This window comes from Seriola dumerili, unplaced genomic scaffold (genome assembly GCF_002260705.1).
Source record: "Seriola dumerili isolate Sdu_G_001 unplaced genomic scaffold, Sdu_1.0 BDQW01000362.1, whole genome shotgun sequence".
In the NCBI taxonomy this organism is placed as follows: Eukaryota; Metazoa; Chordata; class Actinopteri; order Carangiformes; family Carangidae; genus Seriola; species Seriola dumerili.
Genome location: NW_019174617.1, coordinates 1,107,671 through 1,132,098, shown reverse-complemented (window position 1 = coordinate 1,132,098; position 24,428 = coordinate 1,107,671). Strand labels below are relative to the sequence as shown.

Below are 24,428 nucleotides of genomic sequence, written 5' to 3'. Positions count from 1 at the left end.
AATATTGATACCAATCTCATATCTGTACCATAAATCTAAAGCCACAAGCAGCCGTCTGTTAGCTTAGCTTAGCACTGAAAGACTAGAAACAGTGGAAACAGCTACACTGACTCTGTACTGTTGTTTTTACACTTCATTTATGCTGTATCCTCTTATATGCGCTTTGATGTGATTTAGGTTGCTTTCTGTGTGTTTGCTTCTTTTAATGCATAACATCAACCTGTAGAGATTGGAAATGAAATTCAGCATTTTTGATCATATTGATATTAATTAATGTGTGTTCTCCCTGATAAATAAATGAATAAAGTGAAGATTAAATTAGCATGTAAATAGTGAGTATTAGAGGTGCTGGTCGGTGGCTTTTGTTACCCTCAGACAGTCAAGCTAGACATTTCTTCCTTTTTTTTTTTTTAAGTATATCTACTAAGCTAAGCAAACTGGCAGCTAGCTGTAGCTTCATATTAACCATAGAGGTATCAATCTTCTAAACTATGCCCTTAACTATGCATCAGCAGGTAAATGAATAAGCGAACAAGTCTTTATTAACTTAAACAGGCCTTTACCTGTCCTGAAATGGTGGTATTGTCTGATACGGGATTTCAGGAACGGGCCGGTGCCTCAGCCTGTAGGAGCGAGTGAGCCGCGGACCGCCAGGAACCTTAAAACAAGGCTGTGACTCATAGATGGAGTTCTCCACCATTTCACCATGAAAACTCCCATGGCCCTCAGTCACTGTTAGGTTGGGTATTTCAGCAGAACAGCGGACAGAGTCGCTGCTTGACAGGGAGGGGTCCTCTGAGCAAATTTCCCAGTCTGAAGGCATTTCTGAAATGCAGATGGATTCACTGCTGCTGCTGCTGCTGGAGGACACAGAAGGAGGGATGCTGGTATGTACAGACATGGATGTTCGGATGTTCTGGGGATTACGTGGGGCCGGTTTAGGCGGGCCGAGGTATCCGTCCTCCATTTCTGTTCCCAGTCCTGCTCCTGGAGGCAAAGTCTGACTCCCCTCCAACTCATATTCCATCCTCTCCTTTGGCTGATGGTGCTGACATGAAGTCCCCCTCGTTTTATCTTTTAGAAAGATATGCCTCGGATGTGGCACCGGCTTCCTCCGGTGCCTCCCGTTCTCTACCCCTCCCTCTTCCTCTTCTTCCTCATCCTCTCCACCGCTCTGAGGCTTCACCCCTCGTGCTTCCAAACTGCGGAGGATGCGCCTCCGATGGCCTGTTGGAACCACTTTAAGCTCCACAAGGCGCTCTTCTGTGATGTCCTTGCAGTCTTCCAATGTTTGGTATCCTCCCTGCTGGAAACATGAGGTATACTGGGACAGGCGGAGGGTGGCCAGCCACTCCACAATCTCCTGACTGGGCTCTGGAGGCTCCAACATGGTGCTCTAATTCCAATTCTGCCACATCAGGAAGACCTTTAGAAGATGTAGCGGTCCAGCCTTAAAACCAAGACACAAAAATAGATAAAAATAAGTAATGGTTGAAGAAGAATGCTGTAAAGTTAGGAAGCTGCATGCAACATCAAACAGAATATAATCTTTAATTTAAGATGACTCCACTCTTGTACCATAGACAGGATTATTAACCTTTGAAATATCCATTAACTCTAACAGGAATAATTTAAAATATCTGTTAGGCTCCAGTGATATTCATTTTTCTACAAGCCCAAATTATCCAAAGTGGATATTGATTTTGTCTTAGGGGGAAGTCTTGCAGGTTAAAACTTAGGGGTTGAATTTCAGCTCTAAATATCACATTGATGGCATTTATCATCTGTAGCTTTGAAATTATGACCCCATTAACAGAATAGTTTGACATTTTGGGAAATACATTTATTCACTTTCTTACCAGGAGTTAGATGAGAAAAGTGATACATCCGTCACACCTCTCCATTAAATAAGCCTGGAGACAATTAGCTTAGCTTAGCATAAAGATTGAAAACAGAGGGATAAAGATAACCTGCCTCTGTACTAAGTAACAAAAAATCTGGCATATCTGCATCTCTAAAGCTTACTAATCAACACCTTCTATCTTGTTTGTTGAATACATTCAAAAACCAAATTGTAAAAACAAGTTGCAGTTTTGCCAGGGATGTTTGTGGCTATTTGAAAAAATACTATTCAGCATGGTAATTAGTAAGCTTTAAAAAAAAAGAAAAAAAAAAGAAATGCAGATATTTCTTTTCTTCTTCTTAATCAGGCCAGCTGTTTCCTCCTGTTTCCAGTCTTTATGCTAAGCTAAGCTCACCATCTACTGGCTATAGCTCAATGGTTACCAAACAGACGTGAGAGTAGTATTGATAATCTAATGTGCTCTCAGCAATGAGAACAAGCTTATTCCCCACAAAGTCTTTTCTTTTAAGCTTACTCTGAAAAGATCAAGATGCATGTAGTGTACATTCAACAACAAGTGAGCACACGCGCACACACACACACACACACACACACACACACACACACACACACACACACACACACACACAGCCAGACCTATATTTGCAACACCACTCCTGGATGAAACAGCAGGAAACAGCAATATCTATGAGGAAATAGCATGCCATTTTGTTAAGAGACCAACCTTAAGGTCTGCAAAAAAACTGAAAGGCCAGTTTACACAGCTCACATCTTTGTTAGAACCCCTTTTTTCTGCAGCACTTACCACAGCAGAGTTTTAAAATTCACACTTTACATTGCAGCTCACTGCATGGCAACATATAATAACCCTGCTAATGGAAAGCTGTTGTTGAAAGTCTGTTTGTTGGTGCTTTCACGCCATCTCTTCAAAGTCAAGCCCTATTTCTATATCTCCTACACTATCTCTCTCTCCCACACACTCACTCACATGAGCGCACACACACACACACCCACCCACACACATACACACACACACACACACACACACACACACACACACACACACACACACACACACACACACTTGAAACTCACAGGAAGATACATCATCATCAACATCTTGTCATGTCCACTTCTCCTCTTTTGAGTTCAGTGCACAGGAGACATGAAGTGTTACTTCTGCTTTCAAGTAAATATAATGTTGTAGCATGCATATACATTGGAGTGTTTTACTAGCAGGTCACAGAATTAACATGAACAGAGCAGGCCCAGTTCCTGTAGCGGTTTTACATGTGAACCTAGTATACAGCTCTGATGTACTTTACAATCTAAGGCAAATAAGATGTGCTCATGTATGTTCAGATGCTAGAAAGACACATTTCATTTTGTGAGTACAGTCCCTGCTCAACACAAGACTGTATTAAGTCCTCATAATAGAGGCCTATACAGTCTATCAGACCAGCCCAGCTGTGTATTGCAGTGTTAACATGCAGGGACCTGTGTTGGCTGTTAGCCAACACAGGCACACGCCAAAGCTTTCTCGTGCATTTGACCTGGCCTTTGAGGGCCATTGACCCTCTGCCTTTTAGCGCTTCTACACCCACTCACACAACTGCACGCCAACACAAACTACACACACTACAGAGCACACACTTTCAACAAACATTATTAAGGGCTGGATATAGGAGTTTTGATCCACAGCTACTGCCCAGTGTCAAAGCCCACAGAGTGCAGATCAATAGGAGAGAGCAAAAAGAGAATTTCACAAGATAAACAGCTTGCAAACATGCCACATGGGCATGGGAACATATGAAGTGGCGTGTGTGCAGACATAAAGACACCTCTGAAGGCAGCACACACACCAACACATTAAGAATGTGCACAACTCGCTCACATACAATAAATTTATTAGAACAAAACAAAACCAAAATCCGAAAGCATGGCTGCCAGCACAGAAGAGGTGCGTGCCTGTGTGTATTACACCCAACGCACAGTGCCTTCTACAGCAACCTAGGTATGCTTATACGGAGTGAGTCACAGCAAGCACGCCCATGCATGCGCACACACACAGCTACTGTACCTCACACATCTGCACATCCCTCTGCCAATCAACGCTGAACAAAGTCCGATATGTGCATTCCCTTCCTGGTTTGAGAAAAATACCTGTGGAAGTTTTACAATTTATGTTCCCTACTGAAATATTGTAAAAATATTAAATTGTGTTTTGAGGATAACTGTAACACACACACACACACACACACACACATACACACACACACACACACACACACACACACACACACACACACACACACACTTAATCTAAATGTGTAGCAAAAACCACAAGTGCTGAGTTATTTTGGCAGGAGTTACATTAGTGGTTCGCACGTGTGTAAGGTGCTAATTTGTGTGTTTAAACTTACGCCCAAAACGGTTTTTACACCACTATCAATATAACTGGTTGACGCAGGTTTACTTCACTTTCTTTTGACACTTATTTTAATAAGCTTAAACTACCTGGGAGTGATACAAATAGCTTCCAACACTTCCAGCCTAGCTTAAAAAAAGATAATTAACTTAAGCTAGTTTATGTCAGTCTCGTGCCCACTTTAACAAGCTTTGATGGATAAAAAAACAAACACTTGAAGTCGGGATGCTGACGGAACACGCTACCGTGCGTCCGGTAGTTTCACCAAAGCTTACCTGCTGGTTAAAAACAGGAGGAAACCTCTGGCTTCACCCGCACACCTTGTCTTCTGTTTCTGTCACATTACACCGGTGTGAGTATCTGTATCGGCCTGTCGCAGCTGTCCTCACAGCATGCTTATACACACTCGCCTGTTTCCGTTCCCTCTCTCTCTCTCTGTTCAGGCGTTTCAGAGCAACTCCACGCCCATTTCAGCGAAGGGCCTGGGGCTCAGCGACAGCAGAGGCATGAATTGCAGAAGTACAGTCCTCACCTTGCCTTAATTTGTGCTGCCACTATAGCCAAACACTGCAGGCTGTGACAGTGTTAATGTTGCTGCTGGACTTAGTTGCAACACTCACCATTAATCTCTTTGAGCTCTGATTTTTCTAAATAAGACTGTTTCCACTTTTAAAAAAGAAGAAAGAAAAAAAATGTGTGCATGCTTGTGTGAAGCATTGGAGGGCAGCAAAGTGGAGGAACTTGTGATGTTTTGCTGGGAATACATGGCATGTCCCAGCTTGATCCTGAGGCCCCAGGCTATGCATTCAGCAGAGACAGGAATGCATCAGGCACTGGTGGAAAGTAACTTAGTATATTTACTCAAGTACTGTAAATATACTAGACAGATAGTAGACAGATAGTAGACAGCTTTAATTACTTATTACACAATGGATAGTGTAACAAGCTTATAAAATACAACACATTGTTAAAGATTAAACCAGTGGTTTACAAACTTTTTTTATTTCTGACTTCTTACACAAAGCAGTGTGTAGTCAGGGTCACATTTCAGATGTCTGCGTTGTTAACAGCCTAATCGAATAGTGATTTTTTTTTCAACACTACTACTACTACTGTTAATCACCACCATCATCATCATCATCATCATCATCATCATCACAGGTTTTTGAAATAACATTTAATGTGACAGATTTTTTACCTTTATCTCTTAATCCAGTTGAAATGGTAGAAGATAAATAAATCAAATGAAAAATATATACATTTAAAATAGTAGTATAAAAACTACAAAACATAAGAAAGCATCAAGATAAAAGCACAAAGACCTGAAGTGCATGGGTCCATCAAAACCTAAGTAAACCTTAGTTTGGTCCCACATGGTCCCACACAAAATATGTAACACATCTGGGTGTTTGTTGTTCCACAAGTGAACATTATCAGGACAAATAAGTTAATAATAGTTTTCAGAATCAGCCACATGATGGTGACAGAGAGCTGCAGTACTGTGGCTTTCAGGCAACAAGGACTTGTCAGAGCTAACCATTGGTTAGCTATTATGTTATTTTGTTAGATGAATGTAAACATATCAGAAATCTGATCAGAAATTTTGATGCTATTCAACGATTAGTAAGGCCACTACAATTAAAGAAAAGAGCTCATATGAAAATTGGCCCCAATCTCATAAATTGAAGGGGAATTAGAGGGGGTGGCTTGTTACCCTGTCAGGGGGTCTTAACCTGGTTTACCCTACAGTTTGTAGTATAAGCCACATGATGGTGACAGAGGGCTGCAGTACTGTGGCTTCAGGTAACGATGACTTTAATGTCGAACAAAACTGAATTCTGTTTATCTGCTTCAGTTTCAGATTCCTGCTGTTGTGCATGCTGGCTCTCTGTCACACTGTCATGACTTAGTAGGATGCTCGAATATAACAGAGCCATCATTAAAGTTACATTAATGTTGTTACAGTGCTTTACTGCCTGCTGTGAAAACAGCCCATTGAGATTTGTGTGATGAAGGAAAACGATTTTCTTCAAATAAATAAAGATAATCAACAAACCAAAAAGGTTTATATTTCACTAATATGTTTTCTGGTAAATATATTTACATTGTCTTATTATCCTGTTGAATAAATCTAATCCAACTTTGACATTTCAAACCTGAGTTTAATTTATGGAACTTTTGTCAATCCATCCATCTTCTAAACCCAAATACTGTTGAAACACTGTACTCAAGTTTAATACAGAGGTCTAGTACTTGTACTATTATCATTTTATATTATTAATACTTGTATTGCACTACATGTTTGAGAGAAATATACCACTCACTTTTTTGTAATTAAGATTTTAACGAAAAAAATATGAGGAACTTATAAAATACAATGCAGCGCTTTACTTTGAAACAAACAAGTAGTCTATGAAGTACCTTCTAGTTGGCTATGCATCGACCCATTACATCATAATATAATGATATTCAACAATACATTATTGATAATATAACACTCTAAAGGAGTATTTCTGCATAATTAGTACTTTCGTTACTTTGAGACCATTTTGCTTATGATACTTATGTACTTCAATGGAGTAGTTTTAGACTGTGGTATTTGTCTTGAACTTCAGTAAAGGGTCTGAATACTGGATACTCCTTCCACTGTCTATGTCTTGGGACTGTAAAATCAGGAATTCCACTTAAAACAAAATGACATTCTACACAGTATTAAATTGCTCTAAAGCCACAATTTAATTCTATATCATCCTCCCCAACATACACAGGCCTTTAAAACACATGGCATTTCTGATATTTGAAATAAAAATAAAATGTGAAATTCTTCACTGAGTTCAGGAGTGGGTGAAGTTGAAGAGCTCACGTCTTTTACTGTCTGGACATACAAGCAGTAAAATGAGTGACGGAAGAATAGAGGAGAGGGATGAGATGTCTGGAAGACAGCAGTCTGTCTTCCTGTGAATCTTTTACTCTGTGGCTCCTCTTTTGTCTCTCCCTGCCACGCCTCCAGGGGTCGCCTTGGCAACATGTTTTACTGCTGGCAGCCATATAAATACAGCATTGGCTCCTGCAAACTGGGATAGCTGTGCACAGGAACACTCAATGCCAAGGACACAGCGAACAAGGGGGATTCGGCTTCAAATCTAAAAGGAGGTAGACGACAGAATACATTCATTCTTGGTGAATATTAGATATTATTCACCAATATTTTGTGAAAGCAATGAATTGTTTTTTGCTATATACAACATGATTTGAAAAGGGGGAAGGAAACAGGCCAGATTAGACATTTGTGACTCTTATATGTTGTATTTTTCAGCTCAGCATGGATGACGATCTGCTGGCGAATAAACAGACAGATGAAGCTGAGTCTCTCCATGGCAGGAGGGAGGAGGACAGTCTCCTCAACATGTTGACTGAAACTATTCAGGGGGTTGAAGCTGACAGACGATCCACAGATCATTACAAGCAAACAGTGGGTGGGAGGAGGTGCACAGGAGAAGAACCAGGTAGAGGAGAGGAAATACAGAGAGGGAGTGAAGAAAGGATGCTCAGTCCAGCAGAGGATGAGGAGGAGGATGAAGAGGAAGGAGAGGGGAGAGGAAGGAATACTAATGAAGAGCAGTTGGAGAAAGAATGCAAGCAAAAAGTTCTGCGAGTGCTGAAGGAGCTGAGTGTTTTTCATTCAGAGCGAGTGGCAGCCTGGAAAGAAGCCCTCAGAGAATGTGCCTCCATGCTCAACAAGTGTCCACCAGGGGGCGGTGATCAGCAGTATACGTCTACATTGGGTATGGAAGTTGATCTCATTGATACATATCTTTTTCTACCTTTTAGAGAAATTGGAACATTGGAAAAGTAAAAATATCTTAACACAGTGAGTCTTTGTGTAGAGGTAACAGCTAGACTTTGATTAGTTAAAGGAGCTGAAGTGTCAGTTCATTGTAAGCGGGAAAAGGAGTTGAAGTGTCAGTTGAAGTAGAGACACTGAAGGTAGTGTCAGCGGAAGTTTAAATGTAAGCATGAAAATTAGTTTATGCTTGTGTTGGTTGAAGGACTTCACATGCAGGTGGAGTTTAAAGTGTCTTTGCAACTGCTGATCAGTTTTTGCTGGAAGCAGTTGAAGTGTCAGTTAAAATAAAATCGCTGAGAGGAGTTGAAGCATGATTTGGAGAGAACGCCCCTAGATTAATTAAAGCAGATATTTAAAATGTATTTTTAAGGCAAATACCTACAAACATTATATACAAACTACAAAACACCACATTTGACTTCATTATGAATAGTTCATGAAATTCAAAAACAATTCTGTGAAACAGCAGTTGTTTTAATGTGTAGGTGAAGAATCAATAAAAAATTTTGTCAGTAAAAATCTTATTTTTTTTGTTGCCAGCAGTTGCCCATGTTCAATATGCTTGTTTTTTTCAGAGCCAGACTGTAAAGCCATATCTTGTTCAGACTCCCTCAGTGATACTTTTCAGAGTATAGTGGAGGACACAGAGAAAATTATGCAAAAACTGAGCACAATCATAACCAAACTGGATGCAGAAATTGTCCAATTATCTGCAAAAGAAGCCACAAGTGTGGATGCAGCACTTCAGGAAACCAGAGACTCAGAAACTTCAGCAGAACCTGAAGATTGCAACAATCACCTGAGCTCCCATGATCCATGTGAATCCGACTCTGGGCGTAAACAGAAGGGTGAGGATGAAGGTGATCGAAGCTACACAAGGCCGTCAACAGACAATGAGCAAACATCAGACTGCAATGATTTGAAAGACACAGGGAAAGAATTGGAGGTCAAAGGTCAAGTGAATGATAATGAGGTCTGTGTTTCTCCAGTGAGTCAGACTGAGTTACTGAAGGAGACAGAAAAGAATGCAGAGAAAATCAATGTCAAGGGCAAAGAAGAGACAAAGACTGAATGGATCACACTGGGGTAAGTTGACAAAATCATCACCTTTTTGCCCCCATTAAGATGCAGTTTTCCTCTTTGGTTGTTAAAATCATTATCTAATATTGATGTCTGGTTCTTCATTTTAGACACATTTAACCAAACTTAAGCCAGAAGCATTTTATGTACTCTTGTAAACAAGAAAGTGAGTGATCTCCACTAGAATACAATTGACAACAAACAGATTTCTGCTTGTTATGAAGAGTAAATCAGTTGAGTCTGCTCCCACCTGTGTCGACAGCAAAATGCTATTTAACCTAATGGATTTTTGAAGACAGTAAAACATGTCAACAAGTCCTATCACTAAAAAAAAAATCTGGACATGATTTGATTCCTTCCCATCATTTCCCTTTCTCAGTGATACAGAAGCAAACTCTCCGCGCTGCTTTATTACAAGGTGCACACGTTTTGACCACCTAGTCTCCCCATAGCCTGCTATTTCCCACAGTTCACTGTCAGGTCAATGCCCACATTTGTCCAAACGCCAAACAAATCAGGAAAATTCAGATCAGAAGGGCAGGCCAAGTCTGGGAGAGGCTGATATGGAAAATATGTGTGCTTCAGCATTTTAGAAATTCTTAAGATGGTTGCAGTTTTTCTTTTGTTTTTTTTTTAATCAGAAATGTTGCTTGAAGATAATAATATTTCTGCTACAAATTCTACTACTCCTATTACAGCCTCTAATATTAATAGCAATTAGGAGCTTTTTCATGTTGCTTACAATCTCCCATGTTTCTTGTTTCAGCTTGAACTTCACAGCTTAATGTTTTTAATCTGTGTACATACTGTATCTATTTGAAATAATATCTAGGCTCACTGGTAAAATGGAGGACAGCCAATCAAACACACCAGATGCATGCTTTATTAGAGCACCTATGGGTGTGGCTGAAGTCCTGAGGTGTGAAGTGGCGGACGCCTTCAGCTGCCTAATGGTCACCGGCTCGGAGGAGCTGGTGAGCAGAGTGATCAGGGTCAAAGTTCAAGACAGAGCCAACTTCCACTTCCCTGTGACCGTGGTTATGCCTTTCTGCGCGCGCTACCGTGGCAGCTACAGGGATGTCACTGTCAAAATAATGGATGGGGAGAGGAGGGTGAGCTACGTCACTCCTGTAACAACAGAGGGCACGTATGGAGGGCAGAGGGTAAAATTTTATATTATACATATGCTCACTTATTTTAATTTTCTAAAATTTCATGAACAAAAACTGTACATTTTGATCTATGTGTGCTTTTCATTTACAGGCTAAACCTAACTGAAAAAAATTAACATAAATTAATCGCACAAAAATGTGTAACCTTTGCATGCAGTATAGCACATTAGCATAGGACCTGGGAGGCATAAATAAAGCTTGACTTTCTTCCTGAAACATGTTTTGAATGTAGCATTGAGGGAATGCAATGAAGGCAGTGTTTTCCAAATATAGTGTCTTCTCAATTATTCCAAGCCCAGAGAGACTCTGGGGACCCTGAAGATTATCCACCTTGTTGGGTGTGATGCCTGTTTGAAAAAGATATAAATCTCAGTGATGAGTTTGTGATGCAACATTCAAAATAAAACCAATGAAAAAAAGGTCATCATGAACCAGGGGGGATAAAAATGTAGACTGAACAAGGTTTTTTCTTTCTTATTTAAAACCGAAATAAAAACCTAATCTGGATCTAAATTTCTATGTAATACATATTCAGTGTGAATAGTGAAGGTTAATTTGTACACAAACTTTAAGATACGTATGAGAGACTTTTTCTAATTCTGTTCCATCTATTATTTGAAGAGTAATGTTGTCTGTATTTCATACAGAATGGGAATGATTTCTTATTTTTCTGCATTCAGGGTTCATTTTAATTGGAACAGTGACAACAGCAGTTTGTAGCCAGCTGAATAGATAACAGCATCATCTGCATAGAGATAAAACGTCACTGGCTGGATGTTCTTTCCTATGTTGTTTTGAATTGAAAAATAAACAGGTTCTAATTTAGAGCCTTGTGGTGCACTGATTCATATACTTTGGCTGAAAAAGGTAATTTCATGTATGTGTCATTCATGTCTTCATCAGGGCTCATTTGCAGAAGTGAAGGTGTATTCCCTGGGTTTCTTTGCAGTTGTTTCCTGTCTAAAAAGAGAAAATTACACCGTTCCCAGTAGGGGTTTGTCACTCAAGCTCCCAATGGACCAGCGCATTTGTCTCAACTACCTCCCAGGAGCCTTCACTGCTCCAGTAATGGCACAGATCATGGTATGGAGATGACTTGAATTGATCATTATCCATCTTTCTTCCATTTGACCTTTAATACAAGCATGGTATTGCAAAATTCATTGGTTTACACGACTTATTTGTTGTGGGTTATTTGGGATTGAGAGTTGGGTAAAACTCCTGTGTAAATTTGAGATCAGCCCTCAGACTCAGTATTCAAAAAAGTGGAATTGTTCCAAAAATGAGATAAAAACAAAGTAAGACATGGTAAGGGAAAAGGGACATAAAAAGCAAAAGAGAGAAGGAGAAAAAAACCCAGCTGTGGCTGATATTTGAATTGACTTCAGAGTGTAATCATCCGTGAACTAACTTCACCACAGCTGTTTGTTGCTTGATTGTACGTCAAAAACCAATGTCTCCCACTCTGCACGGCTCTCTCAGACAAACCAGCATGCTGTTGGCGAAAGAAAAGTGTGGCTGAAAAAATATATATTTTCATATCACACAGCATCTCCACTCTGTCTAAACTGTTGCCTAAATAATGCAGAACAGCTGTTTCCTGCTTCAGATCCAGCCGTTAGACGCCGTCCTCCTGGCTGCTGTCAAGTCCAGAAGTGATGTCTATTATTCAGTGGTGTCTACGAGCCCACTACTCTACCTCACCCACCCGACCTCACAGCCCCTGAGACGACCCCTCACTGTCACCCTGCCCTGTCCCCCAAACCCTGAAAGAAAGAGAAAGATAAGGGGACAAGGTGAAGAGACAAAGCATCACCACACCCACTCTGTTTATCCAGCATGGGATCAACCTGCTGGCCACAGAGTGAGGTAAGATAAAGCCTCTTTGTGTTTGTCTTAATTAAAGCATCTGTGAAGTAGGAGGCTACTGATACTGCTTTTACTCATCTGCATTTCTGAGTCCTTAAAGTTAGTACTTCTCCTTTTTAAAAGGACACAAAATTTCCCAGTGTGGTTAAGACAGTTTCAACTTGTTTCCAATACAAATCAAAATGTTTCAATAAAACCAACTTTTTTATGTTTCAATTGTGCTGAGCTGCTCTATTCTACATTTATGTTTGATAAATAAAGGAAGAAAGAAAAAAAATTTTTTTAAAAGCAATTTAGTTTAATTTGAAAACAGGCTGAAATATCCTGCCTGCACTGCAAAATAGGTTTCTTAGGACTCAGTTATAGACAGAAATGTCCTTATGAGATTGAGATTTTTCCTGATTTAATATCCCTGCACTTTGAAGCTCACACATGACTGTACAATGCTAACAAAAATATTTTAAAAGCAGGGCTTTTTCTTGTGATGGGGTATTTTACATTGGTTTTGATATCTCTGTCAGAATACTGGGTGCCTTGAAGTCCTCAAAGGAAACATCCAATGAGCAACTGATTGTTCTGGGCTCAAAGGATAAACAGTGGAGCGTCCTGGAGAAAGTCACGGTCAGAAACCAGCAGGACGGACTGGCATCCTTTGAGCTGACAGAGAACTTTGACAGGTTTGTAACATCAGGTTTTCTCCTTTTAAAAAAATCCCTGGTGCAAAAGTAAATAGCTGATGAGAATCATTAATAAGATTAGTAAAAATCTGTTTTATTTAAATAGTCCTTTAAAGACAACACATTAATCAAAGGTGATTTACAGCACAAGGAACATAATAAAATAAAATACATACGTTAAGAGAAATGCAAACACACAATACAGTATTTGCCCATAGACTTACTATGCACAGAATCAAAGTAAGAGATTGGATACACTCAAAAGCCAGTAACCACTTGATTATGTCCTTGACCAAGGCCCCCCCTGCAGGGAGGCAGGAGCAAAGGTTGTGTTAGAAACCTTGCTGAAGAGCAATGCTCTGCGCCAGCTGGAAGCTACAAAGAGACACTTGGTTCAAAATATTGAGAGTTACACTAAATTGGATATGAAGCCTGAATGATTTTCTTATTTTGTTATTGACTGATCTACATTTCTGACAAATTTGAAAAAAAAGATATGCAACTGGTCATGATAAACTGGGCCAATTTAAAAGTATAGCATAGGTATAGCATTAACAGCTGTTTGCGTACCAGTCTTGCCAAGAGCTCAGTCATCTGAGCAGCCCTACTTCTTCAGGGCAGACTGGATGCTACAGTAACTCAGTATAGGAAAATGATGAGACAGTCTGACCAGGCCAGGGCTAGCTGGTTAGCATGCTAACTTCAGTGGAAGAAAAGAAGTGATAGAAAATAGAAAGCAAAACAAGAGGGATGATGTTTGATGCTGAACTCACAACATTCCTTTTGACTGGTATACAGCTGTTAATTCTAACGTTAGCTATACAGCAATAGCAAAACCTACAAATAGCTCCTTTAAAATGTTTATTGTTAGCATATCTATGACAGCACTTCTCAGCGGATGTGTTGTTGCACTTTCCAACTTAACAAGACAACAACACAAACTGCAATGTGAGGCAGGAACATCCAGAGCAGAACTACAGACAATGCAGACAGCCCCAGGGTCAGACGGGTAGGGTAACGCTCATTTTTAGCTTCATTTGTCTTAGGTTCACTGCTGATTTGAACAGTTTGTCCATCCACAAGAAGTACAATCTGAAAAACATACAGCATAATATCAAAACAGTTTCATGATGTGCTACAGATACAGTACATATGCTGGGATGCCAAACTGTAATAATTTTCTTACTACATCTCCTTGTTCCTGAGCCTTCCTACTGAAGTCCACCAGCCACTGCAGCTGATTTGAAGGACTGTAGGTTTTCAGTTTGTTGCTGTTGTCTACCATACACAGTATCACTATGCGCTGGCTGCTCACATCCCAGATGAGGATGTGACAAATCCTGCGTCTGACCACAGAGCAGAAATAGTTCTTAAGCGCTGCAGATGAATTTAATAGTTTTCATTTCCTGTTTGTACCTTTTTGCTGAGATGCAGTTGACAGATGTTGACTCCAGGTTCACGTGTTTCTCAGGGGAACCAGGAAACTGTATTAATCTCATAAAATCAGATCCACGCTGTGCTGCTCTTGTCACATCAAGGAAACTGTTGAGACTGGAACACACACATACAGAACAGTAAACACTGTCTTGATTGATGCACAACAGAATATTTTTTGTGTGAATGAGAGTAACTGAAAGTCCCTTAACACCTCTCAGTGAAGTACAGCCTTTTCAGTTTTTGTTTTGCGAGGGAGTTAGCCTGCAAGATACAGAAAGTCAAAACTGTGCTCATGTTTTCATATAAAAAAAAAACATGCAGGAATGAAATTGAGCATTTTGAATTCGTTTTAGAATTTGGTTTAGCCAAAGAGAGCAGACATAGTGTTGTCTTAACAAGATTTGAGTAATTAAATGACATTTTGATAATAAATAAATAAATTTTTCTTCAGCTGGACATGATTTTTAGGTTTCTCACAAAACGTATTTGGTGTCTGAAGCCCACGAGTCCAATGAGTGTGTTTGACAGACGCAGCAGCTTAGCAGGATCCTGGGCCGTCCTCACAGCTACATCCAAACATAGACTGCCAGCTGTGACTGTCATCAGGAGCCCTCCAACCACATAGATGAGGTAGAAGACTTTGCCCCTGGTCACACACAGAGAGAGCAAGAATAGAAAGAGAAAGTTAGGAAGTGAGGCTTCATATATCTGGGGAGAACGGTCCTTTGTGAAGTCTTTTGAAACTCATGGATTCTTACTTGTGGACAATCAGCTCTGGTGGAAATTTCAACATGGAGATAGATGTTTGATGTGTTGATGCGAGGCACTGCAGGAACAAAACAAACATGTAAATATGATAAATTAAACACACTTTTATACGTGTAAAACAACAAATGTTTAGTGAAAAAATGTGTAATTTCAAATTCATTTACTAGTAAATTGAGGTTGGGACTACTTGTTTTAATCTTACCAAATATTTTTTGTCATAGTGGAAGTTAGAGCATTACATTTCCCTACAATAATCATTATTATTTTTCAAATCTTCAAAACAGGATGTACAAGATTCTTCATAGAGCAGAAATTATTGTGGTACTGTGGTGTTGTGCAGAAATAGCCAAAACTCCAGCCATCTTACTGTCATATTTAATCTTAATAAGTTTTAAAAGTAGGAAAGATTCTTTATAGTTCTGTTGGTTAAATTTGCAATATTTTGTTAGTTTGTTTTTCTATCGTTGGATATACCATAACAAAATCTTTGGTACTGGTCTTTAAAAAACGTCATCATCATTACAACATTAACTTTACTTCTCAGTGTAGTTTTGTTAACTTTTTTAATCTAATGGTTAATAATGATAATCAAATTTAATTCAGTTTAATCTCTTTAGTATGTCCTCGAAGATTATTTTATTGTATATAAAGAACATGAACTCACCACTCATGCAACTCCTGTTCCACCTCTCTGGTGTTTTGATGTTAAAAGTATATGCCTGTTATTCAAACATGTTAAAGTATAGGAGACAGCATGACAAGAAATGAAATGTGAAGTGCTACAGCAGACTTAGAGCAAGCTTTCCTTTACATAAGAGGTTTAAAAGAGGCAGTATGGAATTCAAATGCTTTGAATTCCAGGCTTTAGCATTTCTAAGTCAGAACATAATCACACATTTATGGTGAAAGTGTTAATTAATCTCTAGAGAAATATAGGCAATGAGAAAATAAAGGTATCTGACTGCCTGTCTGATTTAGTCACCAGTTTAAAAAATCCAATTAAGAATATTAGTTGTAAATTGTGAACTGTTCCTTTAATAAGAATGGAGCCTGATTATTTCCCGAAACTCTTTCTCTTGTTCTTATCTAAAACAGCTTGCCTTGGGAATAATGTGTGTACAGTAGGTAATATGAATTCTTTACTCTGTATTAAGTGTGTTAAGTCTGTATTCTGCCCACGATAACAGACTCATCTCTTCCCTCTATTCAACCACAATCTAATCTCTTCACTGAGCTCAACTTCTTAACTTTGGGTCTGTCTCTGTCTGCCTCTCCCCTCCCTCCCCTCAGACTACTGCTGGTTCGTCTCCTCTCCCCACTGCAGCCTTGTCATCTCACCTCCCTGGCAGAGGAGCTGGAAGAGTCGGTTGGCTGCCACGCAGTCACTGTCGTCCTCCAGCACCGGCAGGACAAACCTCACACTGTCCTGTTAGCTGCCCTGCCCAGCCGGGACCTCAGCTGGGAACTGAACAAACTGCGAGCTCAGGGCTACAGCGGCCTCCTGGAGACCTCATCAGACATCTCCATGTGTGAAGGAGACCAGCTTCTGCTACGTTTCAGTGGCAACATCACCTCCACAGGTGGGGTGTGAAGTTGACATACAATGGGCCTGTGCTCATGCAAAGTTTTCACTTATCCAATAAAATATCTCAACATGGATTGGCACACACAAAAAATGGTTGGTTCATGGTTCCCAGAAGATGACTTGATATAACTTTGGTGATTCTCTGATATTTCATCTAGCACTACTGTTAGGTAAAATTTTCAATTTGTCCATTACTTTGGTTTGTGACCAAAAACCTGCAAAACAAATGAAATCAAATGTTATTATGCTAGTATAAATAATACTGCCCGCTAGCTAAACTCCCACACCAGGGTTCATAGTTAAACATTCAACAGGTAAAATATGTTCTGAAACATACCTGACCATGGCAAATAATAAAGCAAAACCTCCATGTAACTCCAGCTCCTGCAAAAAGTAAATAGATAAAACAGAGGTTAGCTTAGTTTACTGCAACTTTAAGCTAGCAGTGCTAGCACTGTTTAAAAGCAACTTTTGAAGTGCTAATTTGCTGAAAATATACATTGATAGGTGAAGACAGACATTATAATATTGCTATATACATAATTAGCAGTGCGAAATAGTCAGCTATTAAAACTTATTTGATGGATTTTCAGTAATTATGTAAACAAGAGATTGATAATCATTACCTGTTTCCTATAAGCATGTTAGCATTTCCACATTAGCATTCAGCTCAAAGCTGAACCTGCATCCTCGTCTTCATACAGAGGGAAAAAGGCTGAAAGAAAAATGTTTCACAACATATCAGACTCTGCTCTAATTAAAAGGTTCTCCTTTGTCCATATACAATAAACCAAACCATTATTATCTTTTGACTCAAGATAGATCTTCCTTCACACACTAAGTAATGTGTATTTTTTTTCATGATATACTCGCTGAGTCTTGATTCAGTTATTTTTCAAATCTGCATTAACCCTAGATGACACTGACTTAAATGTAATCATCTTTCTTTTTAAATATTCTTCTTTTGCAATAGGAACTCAAAACAACCAAAATGACATCCCACAGGACGGAATCGCCTTTCACAGTCAGCGCATCAATCACCTCTTAGTGCGTCTAACTGAAGTGGATCCATTTGGGAACCACAGCTCCCCCCACTACAAGGGGGCGGCTGTGTTTTACAAGGTGACCAGAGGTGAGCTGGAGTGGCGAGGGGACAAAGCCGCCCCGAAGGATGGAAAGCTCCTGGGAGATCCTGTGTGTAAGCTGTCTCTGACTTTACCCAAGGTGAAGAAGCATTCACAGAGATATTCAACATTATACTTGAAAACGTTGACCTTACGATGAAAGAATGTTCTTACATAATTCATTTTGTTTCATCTCAGAAGGTGAGAAGCATTAATCGGCCCATCACAGCCAGAGTGAAGATATGTGAGGAAACAGGTGGGTGAAGTGCCTTTTATCTATCATAAATGCATGCATAGTTCTTTTCCCCACTATATACATTTCCATCCTTGGTCTTTCTCCTCACATTCTTTTCCTGCACACTGAAGCATTCCTTGTCTACAATTTCAAATAAATGTAATAATCTGTAATGTTTTGAAATGGATTCAATTGCTGTGGTGCTGCTTATTGCTTTAACACTGATCAATATTTCAGTATTAGTACAGTATTAGTATCATTAATCTGGTAACTTTTAATGGAATCGTATCATATCATGAAGTACGTTATCATATTGTATAGTATCAAGTACAGTTCTACTTTATTTGAGCATTTCCAATTTTTATAATCTTATAATCCATTACATTTCAGAGGGAAATATTAAACATTTATCTGATATTTTATGGATTATTCTTCTTTTTTTTTCTTTGGAAAAATTGGTTAAAAAAAATCCAGTAAGAATATTTCGACCTGTTTTAATACAAATCAACACTTTTCAAAATCTTAAAAAAACTGCCTTAGTTCATTCATTTCAACCTGTTTTCATTTAAATTCAAAACAAGTTCAAGTATATTCACTGCAAAATAAGGTTATGAGAACTCTTAGACAGAAATGTTGGTATAAAACTGGAGGCTTTTGCCGATTAGACTGCAGAAGATTTCATAAATTTACTTAAAATTTAAAATCACTTCACAGCTACAACAAAAATGATGCTCACACATCAGTGATATCAATCATAACCATATGAAAGGGGCCAACTTTTTTGATAGTTGCACCAAATTCATTGCATCACTGATTATTTTTGCATAAATTAGCCATATTTTGATAAATATCAGGAAATGCCTTTGATGTTGTGAAAATTATTTCAACCACATTGCTCATTCCTCCATCCTTCATCTCTTGCCCACCCACCAGACTCCCTGCCAGACTCTCTTCTTCTCTGGCTGGCTGGGGAACTTTCAGAGGAAGAAATAGCCCTGTTGGCGCTCTCCCTGCGTCTCCGTCGTAGCGCTGCACAACTGGTGAAGCTCCGGGCCGGGGACAGCCTGTCCACGCAGGCCTTCCACGTCCTGGCCATGTGGAGGAGGGCGCTACCCGCTGCTCCACACCAACCCAAGGCCTCTCAGCTGGCTCATTGCTTGGCCAAGAGCGGCAGGCCAGATCTGGCCAGAGAGCTGCTTCTGCGACAGGCTGCAGCCACCAGACAGGGTTCACTGAAATAAAAAGACTTAAAAAGCAAAAATCACACAGATCTTTTACTGCTGCTCATGAGCATGGGTGTCAAATGAGGTGCGCGCAGTGCTTTGTTTGATCCACAAGGGGTCAGCATTGCCCTGTGAGAGTCTGTGCTCTCTTCAGACATGAGTCAAATTTTTAAATTACTGGTTGTCACCCTTTTTGGCTGGTGACCCCTAAAAAATGAAGCTATCTACTTGTGACAAATCATCAATGATTGATTATGTGTATGAGTTATAGCTAAGTAAACCACAAAGCTTTTATTTGAGTAGTTTGAGAAATCTAAGAACAAAACATTATTCATTTAATCAAGAAAAAAGCAAACATTAGAGGGAATAGGCTATCAGAAACAATAAATTAATTTGTCTATTTTATTAGCCATTTGTAATTGACACCTTGCCTCAAACTATGTGTTGTAATGCAATAAATCTAATCAATCTGACTCTAGACACAAGCACAGATCATTTTCTGCAACTACAACTTGATTCACACTTCCATAAAACAAAACAAAAAAAAAAGCTTGTATAGCTTTTATATGTGAGGTGTATGTTGGTATGGTATGTGAGGCTAACACACAATGTGTGTGACTGGAGATGTTAAGCGTTGCCACACTTTGAAATGTATGGGTTTTCTCAGGTTATTCTCACATTTAAAGTCAGCATTAATCTCTGTCAAGACCTTCACATTCTCACTTCATTTTGTAGTTTGTCTCCACAGACAGGTAGGAGATTTACACGACCAGTCAGCCATCTCCTCTCTCTGTGTAAACAAATGCTGACACTGAGCTGTGACCTCTTTTCAGCTCCCTGACACCGAGTCATCTTTTAGACTTGACAGCGTCTGTTGATGATAGCTGATTAGATAACAAAGGCTTTTCTCTCTGCGTGCTTAGGTATATTCTGTTTTTGATATAAATTGGAAAAACTTGGAATATAAATGTATGTATTTGTGTGTTTTTGTTTGTTTTTTTTAATATTTTTGTGTGTATACGTTTGTATCTATGCCTTTCAAGTGGAAAATGCTGATATGTACACAAATCATTGCCTTTGTATAATGTGTACAGATTCTGAAAATGTTAGTGAGGTTCAAGCAGTTGAGGAAACATCTCATCACAAAGTCCATTTAGTAGCTAATCTGGAGCTTTCAAACATATCTGACAAGACTCACCATCAGATGGCGTCTTTCCAGTTGTCATGGAATTGAGCGATAGTTACACCCATCCCTCAAACCTGTGAAGGTTTTGATTTCTCACCATGTTAACGTTAATGGGGCTGGAGTAAAATCGTTACTTAGCATGCATTAGTTTCACTGTTATTTTCTCAATTAATATAATTATTTATTCTGCAACATGCCAGAACCTCTGAAAAATTCGTCCAAGGTAACGTCTTCAGTTGTTGTCTCGTCCGACCAGCAGTCCAACATTTTTTCTTGAAAAATGAAGGAGAAATCGATTATCAAAATTTATGCAGAATAATCTTCTCTTAACCGAGTACTTGGAGAGTTTTTTCTTTAACCTCTTCAGCACAATGTCATGTACAATATGTTACTGTTCCAGCCATCAAGTGCACATCTAAAGCCGTTCTTACAGCATTACTGTTTTAAAATTTTCAACGAACTTGTGGAACCTAAGTTAGCTTAATTAGCCATTAACTACAGGAGGTGGAACTTTTCTTTTTTTAAGCCTTCTTGTCAATGTTGGTTTAAAAGCTGACGTATGAAATATGATCAAAAGCTCCAGAACAGCTACTCAATGAATGTAGTGAAATAGATTTCTTAACTGCTTCTTCCAAGGCTTTGAACCTCAACTTAAATGCCAATATGAACGAGAAATCCTTAAAGTGCCTAGAAATAAAAATGTAAATTTGACACCTGGGAGGATCGTGTGATATGACAGTAATCACTGGGACTGCTACTAAATAGACCTTGTGCTGAGATGTTTTCTCAACAATTATGTTCTGTCTGAAAACCTGAGCTGAAGTTGGTTTATGTAGCGCCACAATGAGTCCCTCTTATAACTAAATTACTGGCAGCAGAAGTGCGCTCCGTGTTTTTAATGACGTTCACCAGGGTTTTTCATCTGTCTTCAGAGCCTCCCGCTCCAGCTGTGTGACATTCTGCAGGCCCTAAGCTGAAGCAGGGGGGTAATGATAGATGCCATGTGTCCAGGTGGGGGGTAGGGGACTCCCCGTGGAGACAGAGGAGACCACCCAGTGCTGCAAATGGGGGGAACGGTTAATGAAGTATGAAATGGTAACAGGTGGAGCTGATGGATTAAAGAGGATGATGGCTTCTGCTCATTCTCTGTCACTTGCTAACAAAAACGGTCTCCTCTGTTCATTAACCTTTTCTCTTCCCTTTATATTCTGCCATTGTATTGTTCCCCAGCTTCACACTTAGGTGGGAGTATTGCTCCCGTATTTCCCTTTTCAAACTTTTTACACTCCTTCTTGCTCTTTTGCCCACACTTTTCTTCCCACTTTCCCTTCAGTGTGATTCTAAAGGACACGTGTGGCATCACTAGCAAGAGAGTTTAGTGCCTCGGGAGAGTGTGCCAGAGGGGGGTATCATTAGTCTGGCATAGGGCCATCAGACACACACACACACACACACACACACATTGAGGGCTCCACTAGAGGTAAATGTCACAGAGGGGGCTCCCACAGTGCCAGGAAATCGTTACCTCTCTCATTTTATCTCCTTTCTCTCCCCCTCTACATTATTGAAAAGGCCACGCAGCAAGGCACTCTGGGAGGTTGCCCATCGTCCAGTGGGGGAGGATACCGAGGGCTGATGAGGTGAAGAATTCCCACAGAGTGCCAGCGTAAAGAGATTCTGATTAAAACCTCATCTGTTTCATCATTCATTTCATCATCCGCCTTCTTCTTCGTTTGGAGTGCTCCGACTTTTTTTTTTTTCTTTCTTTTTTTTTTTGCAGGAGTCCTCGCTGCCTTTATTAGCCTTCACACTTTTAGCTGTCAAGGTAAAACTGTCTGATGTGATTGAGATGCAGAAATAGTTGTGAATTAATATATGCACCGTCACAGCTCATACTGAGAGTTATGGAAGAAAAACAGACTTCTTTTCTTTCACTTAAAAGCCCCAGATTTGTTGTTAAATTACCTTTTATCATAAAAGTGGAGGAACTGGAAAATTACTTGTGCAAGCCTTTCCATTAGCTGTATGGCTGATTATTTTTGATTTAAGGCTGGTTTAATTACCCTGTTTACTCATTTAAGCAATCATACACACTGTACTGCCTCACAGTAATTTAGATCTAAGCACAGCCGAATCCTCATCAAGATTGAACATTAAGATTCTGAAAAAAAAACAAAAAAATTATATATATTTATTATTTTGAGAAAATTGATAAAACTCTTATGTATGGTAAACATGAAGCTACAGCCAGCAGCGAATGCGTTAGCTTAGCTAAGCACACAAACTGGAAACAGGGAAACAGCTACAGCCAATCTCTGTTCAAAGGTGATTTTAGAGTTGCTGGGACACAGCTGTGTCCCAGCAACTCTAAAGTTCTCTAAAGTTCACTAAACAATGTTATATTTTGTTAGTTTAATCCATGAAAACAGAAGGGTACATCAAAAATTGCAGTCTTTTTGCTAAGCAAAACTAACTGGCTGCTGGTGGTAGCGTCATATTTACCAAAAGAAACATGAGACTGGCAGCAATTTTCCCACAAAGCTCTGCAAGAAAGAAAATAAGTGCATTTGCCAAAATGTCATTCTATCACCTTTACTGCATTTTATTCTAATTGTGAGTCCCATTTTTATCATATCAACATCATACATTGTCATTCATTCATTTATTAGCCATTCCGCTTGTCCTTTTAGGGTCGCAGAGGTGCTGGAACCAATCCCAGCTGACATTGGGTGAGGGCAGGGTACACCCTGGACAGGTTGCAAGTCTTTCACAGGGCTCATACACTGTTAACAAACGGAAAAAAAATAAACTTAACATGTACAGAAGGCTAAACGTAAATGGTGCACCAACAATCTGTTTTAAATCTGAAATTGAGATAAGCTATATTTAGCAGCCTCAGGTCCATAGGGTGAGTTGGGTCACTGTGCTGTGTTGAACCCTGTGATGAGTGAAAAATGGAGACAGCTCCTGTGTGGCTGTCCATTCATACAAAAACAAGGATGGATCAAATCTCAGGGGTGATTCTCTGACTCACACCCTGGCCCTGACTACAGCCCTTTGTGTGTGTGTATGTGTGTGTGTGTGTGTGTGTATGGGAGGGAAAGAGACAGACAGACAGAGAGAGAGAGAGACCTCTCAGGTGTACTGCTCACTGGTCCATGACAAACTCTTCATTTGTCCCTCATTTCAGTGGCAGACAGGGCAGCTGGGGCTGTAATGGCTTGAGTTTCCATTGCAAAGGGTGGGTCATGAATCTCAATCAGGGAATATTATCAATGTTTCTGTATGGATCATGACTGCTTACATGTGACAGGTGTTGCTCAATGATCCCACAGTGACAGCTCTGCAGTTCCCTTCAGCTCAAAGGAGCTATTGGTAAGTTTTGCTAATGCTACATACCCGGCATTTTGATGACTTTGAGGTCAATGTTTTGCTTTTATAGCCACAACTTGACAGTTTTTATTCATTCTCAGAGTAAAATAACTCTAACAATCCAAATGGTAGATAGACAAAATTAGCTTGTGGTGCATTTAGGAGCTAAAGAACCAAACATATTCACTCAAGAGCTGGTAGAGACCACAAACAGAGCTAAAAGAGGAGTGAATATTGGACTTTCATTTTTCAGGTGGACACAAATCAACTATAAATGAATGGCCACGTTGCTCCGTGTCTGCTGCATGATTTAATAGGTGACTGTTTGCGACGAGGTTTGCTTTATCAGCTTCAGAGGTTTCTGCTGAAGTGACTAATAAGCCAGTTTTAAGAGCAGAAGCACAAACATATTCACTAAGTGGTTTCAATATTAACTATGTTGAATTCATGCCGCTGTAGTGCAGTATGATGGGGAAGTGGACATACGGGCTATGTGGACATAGCTGTGTGGGAGAAGAGCAATCACAGCTAAAGCTAAGTAAGTAAAGTCACATCAACTGG

At 39.6% G+C, this 24,428-nt stretch overlaps 2 protein-coding genes across 2 annotated transcripts in view; one reads left to right on the top strand and one right to left on the bottom strand.

Annotated features, from left to right (window-relative positions):
- Window positions 1–1,390, bottom strand: part of arap2 (ArfGAP with RhoGAP domain, ankyrin repeat and PH domain 2) — a 112,299-nt gene extending 110,909 nt beyond the window's left edge. The window contains exons 1-2 of the mRNA XM_022760736.1: window positions 1,182–1,390; window positions 564–1,112 (exon numbers count right to left, since the gene is read on the bottom strand). Coding sequence (XP_022616457.1) covers window positions 564–1,112; window positions 1,182–1,390 — 758 coding nt within the window. The remainder of the gene's footprint in view (window positions 1–563; window positions 1,113–1,181) is intronic.
- Window positions 1,391–10,115: 8,725 nt separating this feature from the next.
- On the top strand, window positions 10,116–19,327 carry dthd1 (death domain containing 1). Its single transcript, XM_022760735.1, has 8 exons — window positions 10,116–10,382; window positions 11,295–11,474; window positions 12,001–12,260; window positions 12,782–12,937; window positions 16,433–16,722; window positions 17,644–17,951; window positions 18,053–18,107; window positions 19,020–19,327. The coding sequence occupies exons 1-8, from the start codon at window positions 10,116–10,118 to the stop codon at window positions 19,325–19,327; spliced, it is 1,824 nt and encodes a 607-aa protein (XP_022616456.1).
- The last annotated feature ends 5,101 nt before the right edge of the window (window positions 19,328–24,428 follow it).

What these genes read in the sequence shown, in the direction of transcription:
- dthd1 (XM_022760735.1), top strand. Translation starts at nt 10,116, where the DNA reads ATGGGTGTGGCTGAAGTCCTGAGGTGTGAAGTGGCGGACGCCTTCAGC. An exon ending in CCTGCTGGCCACAGAGTGAG is followed by an intron (nt 12,261 to 12,781) that starts GTAAGATAAAGC and finishes TATCTCTGTCAG; the next exon opens with AATACTGGGTGCCTTGAAGT. An exon ending in TGTCTCTGACTTTACCCAAG is followed by an intron (nt 17,952 to 18,052) that starts GTGAAGAAGCAT and finishes TCATCTCAGAAG; the next exon opens with GTGAGAAGCATTAATCGGCC.